At 49.0% G+C, this 14,668-nt stretch overlaps 1 protein-coding gene across 1 annotated transcript in view; it reads right to left on the reverse strand.

Annotated features, from left to right (window-relative positions):
• Positions 1–14,668, reverse strand: part of NOX5 (NADPH oxidase 5) — a 46,012-nt gene that overhangs the window by 11,677 nt on the left and 19,667 nt on the right. Inside the window, exons 5-11 of the mRNA XM_018053590.1 lie at positions 13,378–13,612; positions 11,839–11,992; positions 11,483–11,661; positions 10,124–10,306; positions 8,352–8,484; positions 4,689–4,831; positions 1,596–1,790 (exon numbers count right to left, since the gene is read on the reverse strand). Coding sequence (XP_017909079.1) covers positions 1,596–1,790; positions 4,689–4,831; positions 8,352–8,484; positions 10,124–10,306; positions 11,483–11,661; positions 11,839–11,992; positions 13,378–13,612 — 1,222 coding nt within the window. The remainder of the gene's footprint in view (positions 1–1,595; positions 1,791–4,688; positions 4,832–8,351; positions 8,485–10,123; positions 10,307–11,482; positions 11,662–11,838; positions 11,993–13,377; positions 13,613–14,668) is intronic.

A 14,668-nucleotide genomic window follows, 5' to 3' on the forward strand; every position in this document is an offset into this window, starting at 1 on the left:
CACCAATGGCTGGTTTTAATAACTGGCTCCCCCCGACCCACCTCATGCTCTAGAGCCCTTGAGCCCCAATTACTGAGCTGGCACGCTGGAACTACTGAGCCCGTAAGCCCGTGCTCCACAACAAGAGAAGCCGCTACAATGAGAAGTCCCGGCAGCGCAACTAGAGAAAGCCCAAGCAAAGCAATGAAGACCCAACAATAAAAAATAAATAATAACAACAATTAAAAAAAAAAACAAACAGGCTCTCAAAATTCCCGAAAATTTAACAATCGCTCTTATGGTCCAATACAAGTCAGCTTCAGCTGTGACAGAACACTCAGCCCAGCCTGCCTCATGGGCTCAGCTACATCCGCTTGCTTTCATGTTTCTAGACACACCCCTGGCCTTGAACATCCTTTCCCTGTGCCTAGAGCACACCACACTTTCCTTTTCCTCAGCTGGCAAATCCCTGCGCATCCCTCAGTGTGCACCTTGCTTAGAGTGGCCACCTTCCTAGAGTCTTTGCCCAGTGGCTCCAGGCAGAAAAACCAGGTGCTGGCCTGGCTCACAGCTCACCCCTGCCCTGGGGACCCTGCTCGTGGCTCACTGATGGGGAGCCACCTGAGGACAGGGAACAGCCTCCTCTGTCTACTCTGCCTGACTCCTCCAGCCCTGAGCACAGGCAGGCCAGAGTCCTTGAGGTTCATGTGCTTCCTTCCTGAAGATGAAGAAAACAGACCTGCTAAAGTGCTTCAGAGGCCTGTGATAGCTTCTTTCTGGTTAGGAGTGACCTTCACAGTCATCCAGGCAAACCCCTCCTTTCACAGAAGAGCAGCTGAATCTGGGAGTGTGACAATGACTCACTCAAGTTCCCATAGAGCTGGGGTGGAACCTGGCTCTCTGTCTGCCTGTCCTGCGCTCACCACGTCACACCACGTTGCTCCTTTGTCCAGCAGCAACTGAATTTTGTGTCCTGCACGGTGCTGGCCTTGAACTACATAACTACGTGATGGTTATTTTAGGAGGTGCACTGTGAGAGGACTACTCCTCTGACAGTTTTTAAAAAATCCTTCCTATTGCAAGGAGAAAGCCTTACATCATGGTTATTATATCCTCTTAACTTCTAACACTTACTATTCCCTCTTCTTTTTTTTTCCTTTTAACAAAGTGAGAAAGAAAGAAATGGAGAGCATGACAGAGAAGGAACAAGCCGAAGAGAGCAGCTTCAGGCTCAGAGCCTCATTTAACAGGCAGAAACATCTGGCAAGAATTTAATAACATTGTTTTTGCTTTTAGACTTATCTTTTTTATGGCACATGATATTTATTTTCCATTAAACATGTTAATCTAAAGAGTCCTTTTAAAATATAATTAAGTTTAAAGTAATGTTGGGATGTAAGGAGAAATATTCAGTGGGAAATATTACCTATGGGAAGTAAATATGGTAAAAGTTACAAAGGTGCCTGCCATACAGGTGAGAGGCTGCAGAAACACCATGTGGCATGGGGTCCCTCCTGACTGTGGCCCTCTCTTCCAGGTTCCAAGGACCCACCCACCATTCCTGGGAGAAAAATCTTTGGCTCTCCAACCTCCAGCCCCAGCTTCTTCAGCCTTACCAGGGCCGGGTCCTGGGCTGTAGCTTCTCTCTGTGCCTGAGTCCTGTCCTTTGTCCCCGTGTTCACCAGGCCTTCGTGTCCCTGCCACGGAGCTCCCCGCGGCCGGTAGGATGTCAGCTCCACAATCACCTCCTTGTTGGAGGCTACTGCACCCTGTGCTGAGGCTCCGAAATCGATGGGCTGGCGCTGCAAGTCCTGCTTGGTTTCAAAACAAATATTGCTTTATTATTTAAGTCATGTGTGTGTTAGTCACTCTCATGTCCGACTCTTTGCGACCCCATGGACTGTAGCCCACCAGGCTTCTCTGTCCATGGAATTCTCCAGGCAAGAATACTGGAGTGGATTGCCATTCCCTTCTCCAGAGGAACTTCCCAACTCAGGAATCAAACCCTGGTCTCCTGCATGGCAGGCAGATTCTCTACTGTTTGAGGTACTAGGAAGTCTATTTAAATCATAAATCATATATATGTGTTGTATACAATACAGTATATAACACATATATAACATATATATGATTTATGATTTAAATAGACTTCCTATACAGTATACTAACACATATATATGGAATTTAGAAAGATGGTAATGATAACCCTCTATGCAAGATAGCAAAAGAGATACAGATGTATAGAACGGACTTTCAGACTCTGGCAGAGGGAGAGGGTGGGATGATTTGGGAGAATGGCACTGAAACATGTATACTATCAGGTAAGATACGAATCTCCAGTCTATGTTCGATACAGGATACAGGATGTTTGGGGCTGGTGCACAGGGATGATCCAGAGAGATGATATGGGGTGGGAGGTGGGAGGGGATTTCAGGATTGGGAACTCATGTACACCCGTGGCAGATTCATGTCAATGTATGGCAAAACCAATACAGTATTGTAAAGCAAAATAAAGTAAAAATAAAAATTTTTTAAAAATAATAAATTATAAATCAATACAATTTTTTTTAAAAAACTCAGAAACTACAGAATTTTAAAGGATAAAGTAAAAAAGCACCCTGAATCAGAAACACAACTTCTCTAACCATTTTCTCTGTCCTTCCAGACTTACACACACACACTTTTACATAAACAGAACATACTGCTTTGTAACTCGGCGTTTCCCACTTACTACATCTTGGCTAGCTTTACATGCTAATGCATATAAATTTACATAATCTTTTTTAGGCAACTTACTCTTCCATTAGAAGGGTGATTGGTAATTTTTTAAACCGCTTCCCTATTGTTGGGCATTTTGATTATACTCATTTTCTCATTACTGTTAACAACCATGGTGTATAAAACAGCTCTTTCTCTTGACTCTGACTGATTTTCTTCACGGCCTTTATTACCATGCGGCACATTATGTATCTATTGTGTATGTACTGTCCACCACCCCCTCCGGACTGGAAGCAGTGACAATGGGTATTTTGCTTATTGATGAATCTCCAGCATTTAGAATAGTACTTGGAAAACAGTAGATCCTGCGCTCAATAGGTGAAGTGAAAGCTGCTCAGTCGTGTCTGACTCTTTGCAACCCCATGGAGTCCATGGAATTCTCCAGGCCAGAATACTGGAGCGGGTAGCCTTTCCCTTCTCCAGGAGAACTTCCCGATCCAGGGATCAAACTGAGGTCTCCTGCATTGTAGGTGGAGTCTTTACCAGTTGAGCTACCAGGGAAGCCCTAAAAGTGAATGAAGGAATGAAGTGGTTAAGGAGCTTGCATACATGTCCAAATAGCTTTTTAGGATTAAACTCCTAAAAATGGTATTGCTAAGCCATTGGGTAGGAAGGCTTCCCTGGTAGCTCACATGGTAAAGAATCTGCCTGCAATGCGGGAGACCCAGGTTCCATCCCTGGGTGGGGAAGATCCCCTGGCGAAGTGAATGTCTATCCACTCTAGTATTCTGGCCTGGAGAATTCCAAGGACAGCGGAGCCTGGTGGGCTGCAGTACACGGGGTCACAAAGAGTCAGATCCGATTGAGCAACCAACACTTTCACTTTTAAGTCACTGTGTTTAGATATTTAAAATGCAGACACATATAGCCAGACTGTCCACCAGAGAGTCTGTGCCAATTTACTCTTTGGCAGTGGTGCCTAAGACCCCAAGGAAACACAGATTTTAGTATATTTGCCTACCAATTCTCAGCGTGCCAGGACTCGCCTGATTTTGAAAATCAGCTTCCTCCTGCAGATTTCCCCTGATTAACAGGAAAGAACACCCTGTCTGTTTCTACCTACCTCTCCATTTCCCCAAGTTCTGCTCTTGGCACTGTTCTAGAAGGGCCCTCTGGTCTGGCCAGGCAGGATTCCACGTGGTTTTCTTCTCTGGACTTTATATTCCACAAGGGCAAGGCAGGGCTGGATCAGGCCTGGGAGAATCTCTTCCTTTGACCTTCAGCAAGGTTTCCACGTATTAACCTGATTCCAGGCCTGGTGGCTCAGCCTACTAGTGTTCAGACACCCTCAGCCTTCTACATTGATTCCTGCTTCTTCAAGCACTGCTCTGATCTTTCTGCATTCCTCCCAAACCTCTCAGAGCCTGTATCCAATGGCAGCTTGTCAATTGTATGGGTTTCATCAGGGCTCAAAAGATAGTTAAACTCGTGGTGGTGATGATGATGGTGGGGGTGGTAGTGCTGATGGGGATAATGAATGGTCCACTTGGACCACGCTGCCCAGTTCATGCAATACTTTACATGCATACATTCCATGGGTCCTTAAAACAATCATGTTAGAAAGGAGAGCCAAGGACAGGAACCACCTCTATTTCACAGGTGAACAACTTGAGGCTAGTAAGGCTAAAGGGTGTGCCCAAGTCCATACAGTTAGAAAGTATTAGAGCAGAGAAGTAGACATGGATTTTTCTCATCTCAATTTCTCCCTCTTTGCCTTGTCCCCTGCCTTCTAACGGAGTATACTGGACCAGAAAGGATCAGGTGTGGTCCAGCTTCAAGGAGGCTCTTGGACCACACATTCTGAATTGACCTACCTTCTGTGCAGTCCCAGCCAGTGTTCACAACTGCTCAGGGCTTGCCAGCTACAAAGGCAACTTGGTCCCCATGGGTTTGTCACCATGGTGGACCCTTTCTCCCCTTCGGTCACTTACCCGGGGCTTCTTCTGACTCCTCTTCATCTCCAAGCTCCTTGAGAGCCTCTTGGGACCACATAACACTGGGTCTGATTTCTTGAAGGACTCAAACAACCTGTTGGTCCACTGACCCTCCGACCGGATGTGTAGCCAGATGGTGTCTGAGCAAGAGACAGGGCAGGAGGAAAGGGGTCAGTGCTGGCCTCCAGCAGGGACAGGCCTGTCTCACTGGAGGGACTGGGACTTGGCATCAACCCCTTACGCTCTCCTCTGAACGCCCTTCCTCAGGTCCAAACTAGCAGCCACAGCCATGAGACCGGGAGAGCTGGCCTCTCTGGTGCAGACCTTGTAATCTTTCTCAGTGAAATCAACTAAGGGCTCAGTTTCCTCTGCCAAGGCAGGGGTCTGAGTGGCCCTGAGCACACTGGGGGCTCCCTAGAGGTGGGGGCCCTGCCTCCTCCATCAAGCCAGGGTCTCACCAAGGTTGGGGACCATCTCTCTCCCACATTCTATGAGATGCCTGTCAATGGTTCTGCACACATTAGGTGCTCAGTCAATAGTGGGACCAATAGCTTTCACTGCCCTCAGTGTCTGGGAGACAGTGGGTGTTTGTTTAGGTTCCCTATTAAGGGGATGACTGGTAGAAGGCTGTTGAGGGGTACCAGAAAGAACACACATTAGAGCAAGGAGGCCCCTAAGAGACTTCCTGGTCTGCAGTGCTCATCCTTTTTCTTTTATTTAAATCATGAACTCTTTCGGCAGTCCTGTGAAGGCAAGGATAAACTCCTTCTCAGAATAAGGTTTTTACATACTTTGAACAATATATGTAGAAATTATGAATGAAACCAATTATAATGAGACAGTTACCAAAATAAATTTTTTTAAAATTTTGATTTAAAAATACATGTGTTTTTTTGTTAACACATGAAATAATGAGATGCAGCAGGAATTGCCTGGTCACTGGTGATGTGAATTAGCGATGAGCATGAATGACATGTCAAAGTATGGACAACAACCATAACACGATATGAAGAAGAATCCATGGTTTTCATTTCGAAAAAGTCACAGGGGTTGGTAATGCTACTGTGATTTGTAACCTGCATTTATAACAGAAGAAAATGGTAAAGCTCAGTCAGAGGTTGGTAAAAACAAATGTGTCCCATTTTTTTTGCCCATCTGCATTCCTGAATGAGGCGAGGCATGCTCTCATAGTGCTTCCCTTGTGGCTCAGCTGGTAAGGAATAAGCCTGCAATGCTGGAGACCTGGGTTCGATCCCGGGATTGGGAAGATCCCCTGGAGAAGGGAAAGGCTACCCACTCCACTATTAGTGGAGAATTCCATGGACTGTATAGTCCATGGGGTCTCAGAGAGTCAGACATGACTGAGCCACTTTCACTTTCACGCTCTCACAGCTTTGTGAGGAGGGGACTGAAAAAGTCAGGTCCTGGGACTCCAGCTCCCAGGAGCCTCCCTGGCGCTTCCTCCCTCTTCAAGGTGCAAAGCAGCAGGAGGGCTGCGCTGTGCCCTTTCTGCACAGATGCACCCTGAACTGCCTCACACAGTGACTCATATGGAGGAGGACTCGTAAATGTCAGTTGAATTCAGTCAGCCAGAGTTGCCAGCCTAAGTCCCACTCTTGATCCTGGAAACCAGCTCTACAAAATCAGAGGATTTATTTACGTGGACTCATTTACTGCAGGGGACTCAGGACTAAGAGATTCCAAGCAGAGACCCTAAAGAAACCCTTCAAGAATTGGTCAAATAGAGACTTCCCAAGAGAGGTCCAGTGGCTAAGACTCCCAATGCAGGGGGCCCAGATTTGACCCCTGGTCAGGGAACTAGATCCCACATGCCACAGCTAAGACCGAGTGCAGCCACATAAATAAATAAATACTTCAAAAAACTGGTCAAATAAATTACACATCTACATTATAATCCTGTTACTATTAATACACTGGAATAGCATGCAGCCACGAAAAGGAAAAGTTCTTCTTTTAAAAGAACTGACATGCAAAGATCTTCATAACATATTATTCATGGAGAAAAAGTGGATGGCAAAACAGTGTAATCTCTTATATGCAAAACCATAATCCCTTATATGCAGAATTATCTCTATATCTGATTATTCATGGAGATACATCAAGATCTGGAAAGCTATTCACCAAATGATTGACAATAGTTTTCTTTGGGTAGAATTATTTGAGGGATTTTAAGTTTCTTTGGCACCTATTTCTATACTGTCTGAATTTTCTGGGAGCATATCTGTTCTTTAGGACACAGCAAAAAAAAAGGGGGGGGGCGGAAATAAAAATAGGAAGAAAATAATCCACCCTCTCTAATCCTCACCCCCAACCCATTGTAAATCCAGGCTACCACTCATGTGATTCCAGGGCAGGTGTATACAGCTTCCTGTGGGGAACCCTGGCCTTGGGTCTGTGCCCTGAGCTGTGAGAGCTGGGCCAGGGATGGGGCCTGGGCTGGGGTGGGAGGCATCCTGAATGGAGCTACAGTTTTTCATGGAGGAGGGTCAGAGAACCCTGGCAACCAGAAACCTTTACCTCTCATGAAGCCAAGCAAGGGTCTGGCTGCAACAGGCCATACAAGGCCTCCCCGGTCAGAAGCACTTCTTGAGGGACTTCCTGGTGGCCCAGCGCATTCCGTGCTCCCCATGCAGGGGCCTGGGTTCAGCCCCTGGTCAGGGAGCTAGATCTCATGTGCCACAACTAAGAGTTCCCATCCCACAACTATGATTCAGTACAACCAAACAGATAAATAAAAATAAATATTAAAAAAAAAAGCAGCACTTGAGATGGGAAGGCCAATCCTTGGCCTGGCCTGGAGATCAGAGGTCCAGGTTGTGGCCCCACCAACAGCCCAGGACCAGAAGGCGGGCACGCAGCCACATGCATGGGCGGGGGTCAGAGGACAGCTGGGCAAAGGAAGGTTGGCTGAGTAGTTCTGTGGGTGCTGGGCACAGAGGATGGTCAGGGATGGGGGAGAAGGATGGGACGGATTCTGTTGCCTTGGGGCTCCCCAGATCTCATGCCCACATGGATTGGGGAAGCCTGGCTTCCTGTCACAGCCCTCTGGAAATGCCCTGGTGCCCCTTCATCTGAGCCACTACTCCTTTGCTTAAGACCCTTGCAGGCTCCCACCTGCCTGCACCATTCCACTTTTCACTCTGCATTCGAAGACCTTCCTGACCCCACACTCCTCTTACCAATTTTGCCGGCTACTTTGGTCCTCTCTCTGACCTTCTCTTCCTCCCCCTCACCTCTGCTTCCTTCCTCCCTACTCCATCTGACCTTCAGCCCAAACGACATCAGACCCTTCTACGTTTGCAGGTTTCATGCTTCCCCTTTAGCCTCCACCCCGATGCCCTTCCCTACCTAGTAAATTCCTACAAACCCTTCAAGATTCAGCTGAAATGCCACCCTGCCCACTTCCCCAACCAGATCAGGCCCTCCCCAGTGACCCTCACAGAAGCCAGTATAGCCCCAATCACCCCATTTAGTCAGCATCTGCACATCTGCCCCCGTGTTCCAGAGGGAGATCTGGGAGGCCGAATTTGTGTCTCGGATCTTGTTTGCCTCTGTGTTCCTGGTTCACAGCCTTGCTTGGCACATGGCAAGGACGCAGTAATACCCCCCGAGGGACTGGTAGAGTTGGTGCAGGCCTACCTTTTTGCTCAGGAGCACTGCTGATGGTGAAGGGGTGCCACTCATAGCGTGCGATGCTGGGGATGTTCAGATACAAGTAGTCACCAGGTCTGTAGTGGAAAAGAGGGGGCCTCTTGATGAGGAGATGAGTGACCTGCGGAGAGAAAGAGACCAGGGTCATCCGTGCAGACCCAGAGCTGCCAGGGGCCCCAGGACCACAGGCTGGGCCATCTTCTTCCACCATCACCCAGGCCAGCCTGGCATGAGACCTTCTGTGTCCCTGAGTGGCACTCACCCTACTGCACGTGGGTGGTAGGTGGCCACCAGAGAAGGGAAGGCAGGCTATGTCTGAAGCGGGGCTCATGGTGTGATCCCACTTCTTCTGGTGTAAATACTGCTTCTGAGTGTCCCCCCTCCTCTGTGAAGCCCCCTGACTGCTCCAGCCCCTTTTCTGGAACTGCTGTGGCATTTGGCTGGCATTCCAACCAGGAACAGGCATTTCTCCCAGGATACAACAGCCTCCTGGAGAGTAACTTTGGTTTACTGAGCACTTACAGGCGCCAGAGCTGTGCAGAGCGCTTTAAGTGTTACCTCTAGTTGTCCTAAGGGCAACTGCAAGTGCTGTCTCTAGTCCTTACAACAGCTCCCTGGGACGAACCTTTCTCCACTCTACAGAGGAGAGGCTGAGTTAGAGAGGTTAAATAACTTGCTCAAGAGCACCAGCTAAGAAACCGTGGGATCTGAAGCTAACCACCCTGTCTGATGCCAGGGCCTAGACACAAACCTCAGTTTCTTACCCAGCTTCCGTGTCCTCACTTTCAAGTTGTCCAGAGTCAATCCCTCCAAAACTGCCTGTCCTTTCTCCAAAAATGCCCCCAATTACTCAGACACCTGCAAGACAGCCTAGACTCCTCCCTCTACCCCCCCACCCCAAATGCAGCCAGCTACCTCTTGAGTGTTTCTGTGATATGCCCCTCCCCACCCTGGTCAAGGTCAAGGCTCTCATGAGCTCTCTCATGAGCATATGTGCAACAGCCTCCCCAGTGGTCCCCTCTAAGCCATCTTCCACAGAGCAACTGAAGAAATCCAGCTGGAGTATACACCAGCTCAACACTACCATCCTTTTCCCACCCTGCTCAAGGTTCCCACGGTCTGCAGAGTGAGGCCACTCACCATTAGGCCCTGCCCACCCCTCCAGCTTCTCCCTGGCACCTTGGCTCCAAATTACTTATAGTCCCTTCAGTACAGTATGCCCTTTCATTACTCTCTGCCTTTGCCCATGCTGTTCCTTCTCCCAGCAATACCCTTCCCTGTCTTGTCTATCCAACAAACTTCTATTCATCTCTCAAAACCCTGATATGACAGCTCCCTTCTCATTCTGAAGCTTCTCTGATCTCTCAAAGAGTTTAACGCCCCTTGAGATTTTCTTCTCTTGCCAACACAGCCTTGCACTGATGAAAGGGCTGCCTCTCCTGTTACCCTGTGTGTCTGTGGAGAGTAGAAGAGTGCCTCCATTTTCTCTGCATCTCTGTCACCAAGCGCATGTCTGCCCCTTGCAGACATGTAATATATACTTACTGAAGGTGTTCTACACATGCCTGGCCTTTAGTAGTGCCCTGCCTACCCGCCATTCCCCTTCCAGAAGTGTCACTCTTGCAGGGCTGGACCACGTCTTGCACTTGTCTCCTCCACTGTGCTCCCTATTTCCTGGGGGTGGAGGTCTAACAGAGCACCCAGCTGCTGCACCCCACCACCTGGGACACCTCTTGGCTGACCTCAGGCCCCCTTTGTACCTTGGAAGGGAGGAGATTGACTTCCACGATGTGCAGGGCTGCCATGCGGGACGCTGCCAGGCTGATGGTTTTCTCCAGGAAGAACAACGTGCCAGGGACCAGCAGCCACTTCCAGAAGTTGGGCCCATGCAGGATGAGCAGGAGCCACATGGGGAGGTAGGACAGGTGAGTCCAGTAGAACACCTGTGGGGGATGGGGGAGTAAAGGTGTCAAGGCATGGGGGTGGGACAGAGCCAAGGTTCACGGTCACCTTCAAAGCCAGGACTGTGCCCAGAGCCTTGGCTATACACACCCTCTCCTGGGAACAGGCTTGTGTAGAAGATTGGGGGTGGGAAGCTTTGTTGCCTCTTTGTTCTGAGGGCCTGGCTCAGAGAGTCTGTAAGTAAAGATTCTTGGTGCTAGTGACAAACACCTGGAACATCTGCCTGGATGTGTTATGGGCAGGGTGAACTGTCCCCTCTGATGGGCTCATCAACACCAGTGTCCCAACCCACTGACCCTTTCTCAGGGGGAAGGAAGGAAAGAGAGCAATGATGTTCTGGCAGTAGAGAAGAAAGAGCAAAGCCCTGAGTTTTAATACCTGCTCTGCTACTAGCTGTGTGGCCTCGGCCTGGTAAGTTACTTCTATGAGTCAGATTCCTCATGGGTCAAGTGAGGATGCTGATTATGACTTCAATGGATCATTGCTGGCTCAGAGTAGGTGATTGTGTATATATATATATGTATGTCTATTTCTGCTATGACCAAATCAGTCCAGGGGACACACTCTCCAAATAGATCCTTTGGGACCTTCTATATCTCCAGGAGGCTAGAGAGAGGGAAGCAAGGCTAGACCTAACACCTGTAGAGCACCCACGTGCCAGGTGTGTATCATTACTGACTTCACCTGTATTATCTCATTTAATTTCTAAAGTAACTGCAAAGATAGAGAATCACAGCTCCGCTTTACAGATGAGGGCAGTGGAATGACCAATAAGGAGTGGGGTGGGGATTAGAACTCTCAAGAGCTTGTTTCTTGCCCTCTCTGTGCCATCTTGAGCCTGGTTTAATCCAATTAGAGCAAGAGGATAAGCCAGAAAAAAAGGTAGAATCTTCCAGAGCAGAACATTTTCACTCGCCAGACATACATCACAGTTCAGTGGCAGAACCCAAGTCACATGTCCACAGTATGCAAACCACCTGGAACTTCCTGGGCTCTATAAGTTGGAAGAGGCACAGCATGAAATAAAGGTGGGTGACTCACTTTGCTGAACAACAGAAACCAACTATACTCCAATAAAAATTAATTTTTTTAAAAAAAAGGAAGAAAGGAAGGTGGGAGCCCAAGATAGGCGAGGCAAAGGGGAAAGGCTGGGGCACCTCAAAGTGGCCACTCCTGCGGACACAGGAGCTGGAGCAGGCGAACATGAGGAGCAGCAGCAGGAGCAGAGCCACGCCAGTCGGGGAGGCCGAGCCGTGGACCCAGCCGATGCCAGGCCTCGTGGTGAGCAGGAATTCCCAAAACCGGAAGGGGCTGGCCTCAGACTGAGCCCGGAGCGCTGGGGACGAGCACAAGACAAGCTCGGCCCACTGCACCTTCCGGCTGGGGTTCCCACTTCTCCCCATCCAGCTTATCCAGGACACCCTTCTCTGCCCACCGGGACACACGGGCGGGATAAATTAGTGGTTTGTGGAAAGCCCAGATTCCTCCCCAACCGCAGCCCCAGGCTACTCACCGAAGTTCACCACGTGGGCCACGGTGTGCACCAGGGAGAGCCCAACCACCACGTAGCCCATAAGCTGGTGGAACTGGATGTTGCGGTCTAGCGGCAGGACCTGAGCCAGCCACGTGGCCCGGAGCCACGTGAGGCAGCGCCTGAGCATCAGCACCTGGCCGAGCAAAGCAGTAGAGAGCCCATCTGTCTCGCTCTCTAACCTGAGGCCCTCCCCTTCGCAGCAGTGTCTCCCTGCCTCCCCGTGAGACGGCTGTGCTTACGGGTGGGCGGGGCTGGAGGCGGGGCAGGGCTGGAGGCGGGCGGGGCTGGAGACGGGTGGGGGCTGGAGGCGGGCGGGGCTAGGGGACATCACCACCTCCCCTGCCCTCAAGTCTTCAATTGCTGCCCTAGATTCATAGCTGGGGTCCCAAAGTAGGACCTCCAGAACTGGGCAGGGAAGTAGAAAATCTTAGGAATGTCTGTTTGTATTCCTTTTATCTCAACACGTGGGAAGCACATAAGATTTTACTAATATTTAGGCTCTGTGTAGACATGGAGTCCTCATTTAGTCATAGGTCAGGCAGGCACCATGTCCCATGTAGTTCTTGAGATGTCCTGAGGGGAGACGGCACTTTTCAAGGGGCTTACGGCGCGGGCCCTCTCCCTTACTCATTTGCTTTAATTTATGCCTGTTCTATTGTGTGAATTTGCGGATTACATTAACTGCTTTTAATTTAAGTAAGCTAACTACCCCTCAGAAAGGACAAGTAGCTTAAAAAAGATTCCCCACAGAGAAAATGCAGATTGAAAATAGTGTTAATAAGGGAAGGGCAAGTGACCACAAAAATGAGTCATGTGTGTCCCATTCCTGGTGTGAATTCTTTGTAGCCAGTTATGAGGTTAAAAATAAAACCCACTCTAGTAAGAAGATGATAGTGTCAAAAGGAGTATTTGAACTAGAGATGTACATCTCTGATTATTAAAGATGAACCTTGCCTTATATTGTGCCTAAACCTATTGGCTAACAATAACAGGACATGCATACAATTATAAGTGAGCATATATTGGGTAATTGGAAGGGGTTTTTGTTTTTGGTTTATTTTTGTTGTGTTTTATTTCATTCCAGTTGTAGAAGTGTGTTATCAAATACACTTGGAGACCTCAGGCTCTGGTCCAGAGGATCACGTTCTGGCATTCAAGGCCTCTTGAAGTATTCTCTTTCTGGCTGGAGCCCTGCACAGGAGCTAGCCTGACCTCCTCTGGGTCTACCATAGGGGTATTGTGAGAGTCAGTAACCCTATGGAAAGTGCTTAGCACTGTGACTGCTACATAGCAAGCACACAAAAATGCCAGCTGTATTATTTACCTGCTGTGTAACAACAGACCACTCACTGCCCCTCCCTGAGTCTTAGTCCCCACCACTGAGTGTTGGCCCAGTGGATTTCTAAGGTGCCATCCCGTGCTGCCAATGCAGGTGTCCATGTGTGGGTCATTTAGTCTGAGAGGAGCCTACATCAGTCCCCCTGCCTGCTTCCCTGTGTTGTGCCCACAGAGCCCTACCGCGATGAAGCTGCAGTCAAAGTTGAGGCACTGGCCGCAGCCCTTGGCCACCATGATGCTGGCTCCCAAGGCCCGGTAGGCATGAGCTGCCAGGGCAAACAGCAGCACGTGGAGGCCCACAAAGACGGCCAGGCAGAGCGCATGGCTGCGGTGGTTGTGCCAGTAGGCAGAGGTCAGCGGGCGAGGTTGGCGCCGGTGTCGCTGGGGAGCTGGAGGCGTTAGCCAGTGAGCAGCACTGTAAGAGAGGACTCCACTCAGGGGGACGCGGGGCGGCGGGGACCACCGGAGTGGGGACCTGGAGACGCGCTCCCTCTGCAGCCACTAACTCTTGGGAGCCTCGGGGCAAACAGGCCGGCTCGCTTTTACATCAGGAAAGGGAGGTCAAGTGACTTGCTTACAGTCACACAGCGAGGTAGAACTGGGATCAATCTCCTGTCTGTCTGATACCACACCCACCACTTTTTTTTTTTTTTTTTACTATCTCGAGTGGGGAGACAATCATAACGGATGGAAGAATCTGAGAAATTTTTGAACTTAATACACAGAAAGAATGAAGTACAAAAGCGGCACTATTCAGAACTTGGAGTCAGACAAACTTAGGTCTGTTGTTACACCCTTTTTATATTATTTTTTCCACAGTGCCTATCAAATTTGTACTTGTCTAGTTTATGTACTTGTTTATTGGTATAAACTACCCGTCTCAGCCTGGAATGCAGCCCCAGCAGAGCTCTGCCATTACTGAGAACAAGGCTTGGTACAGAGTAGCTGCTCGAACAAGTTGAATAAATAACTGTCTTTGCTAATTATTTGTGTGCTCCTAGGCGGGTTACTCGGAGAAGGCAATGGCACCCCACTCCAGTACTCTTGCCTGGAAAATCCTATGGATGGAGGAGCCTGGTGGGTTGCAGTCCATGGGGTTGCTAAGAGTCGGACACGACTGAGCAACTTCACTATCCCTTTTCACTTTCATGCATTGGAGAAGGAAATGGCAACCCACTCCAGTTTCTTGCCTGGAGAATCCCAGGGACGGCGGAGCCTGGTGGGCTGCCGTCTATGGGGTCGCACAGAGTTGGACACAACTGAAGTGACGCAGCAGCAGCAGCAGCAGGCGTGTTACTTCAGGTGAAATAACTTTAATGTCTTTTTGTTACTTCATTCTTTGTGTAACCTCAATTTCCTTTTCCATGCTTGCAATGATACACTTGTAAAAATGCCCAGCACATAGTTGGTGCTTAATATGGAGTTGATTCTTAAGGAACCCTGTAGAAAATGCACTCATGACAACAGCTGC

Source organism: Capra hircus, chromosome 10, assembly GCF_001704415.2.
Source record: "Capra hircus breed San Clemente chromosome 10, ASM170441v1, whole genome shotgun sequence".
Lineage (NCBI taxonomy): Eukaryota > Metazoa > Chordata > Mammalia > Artiodactyla > Bovidae > Capra > Capra hircus.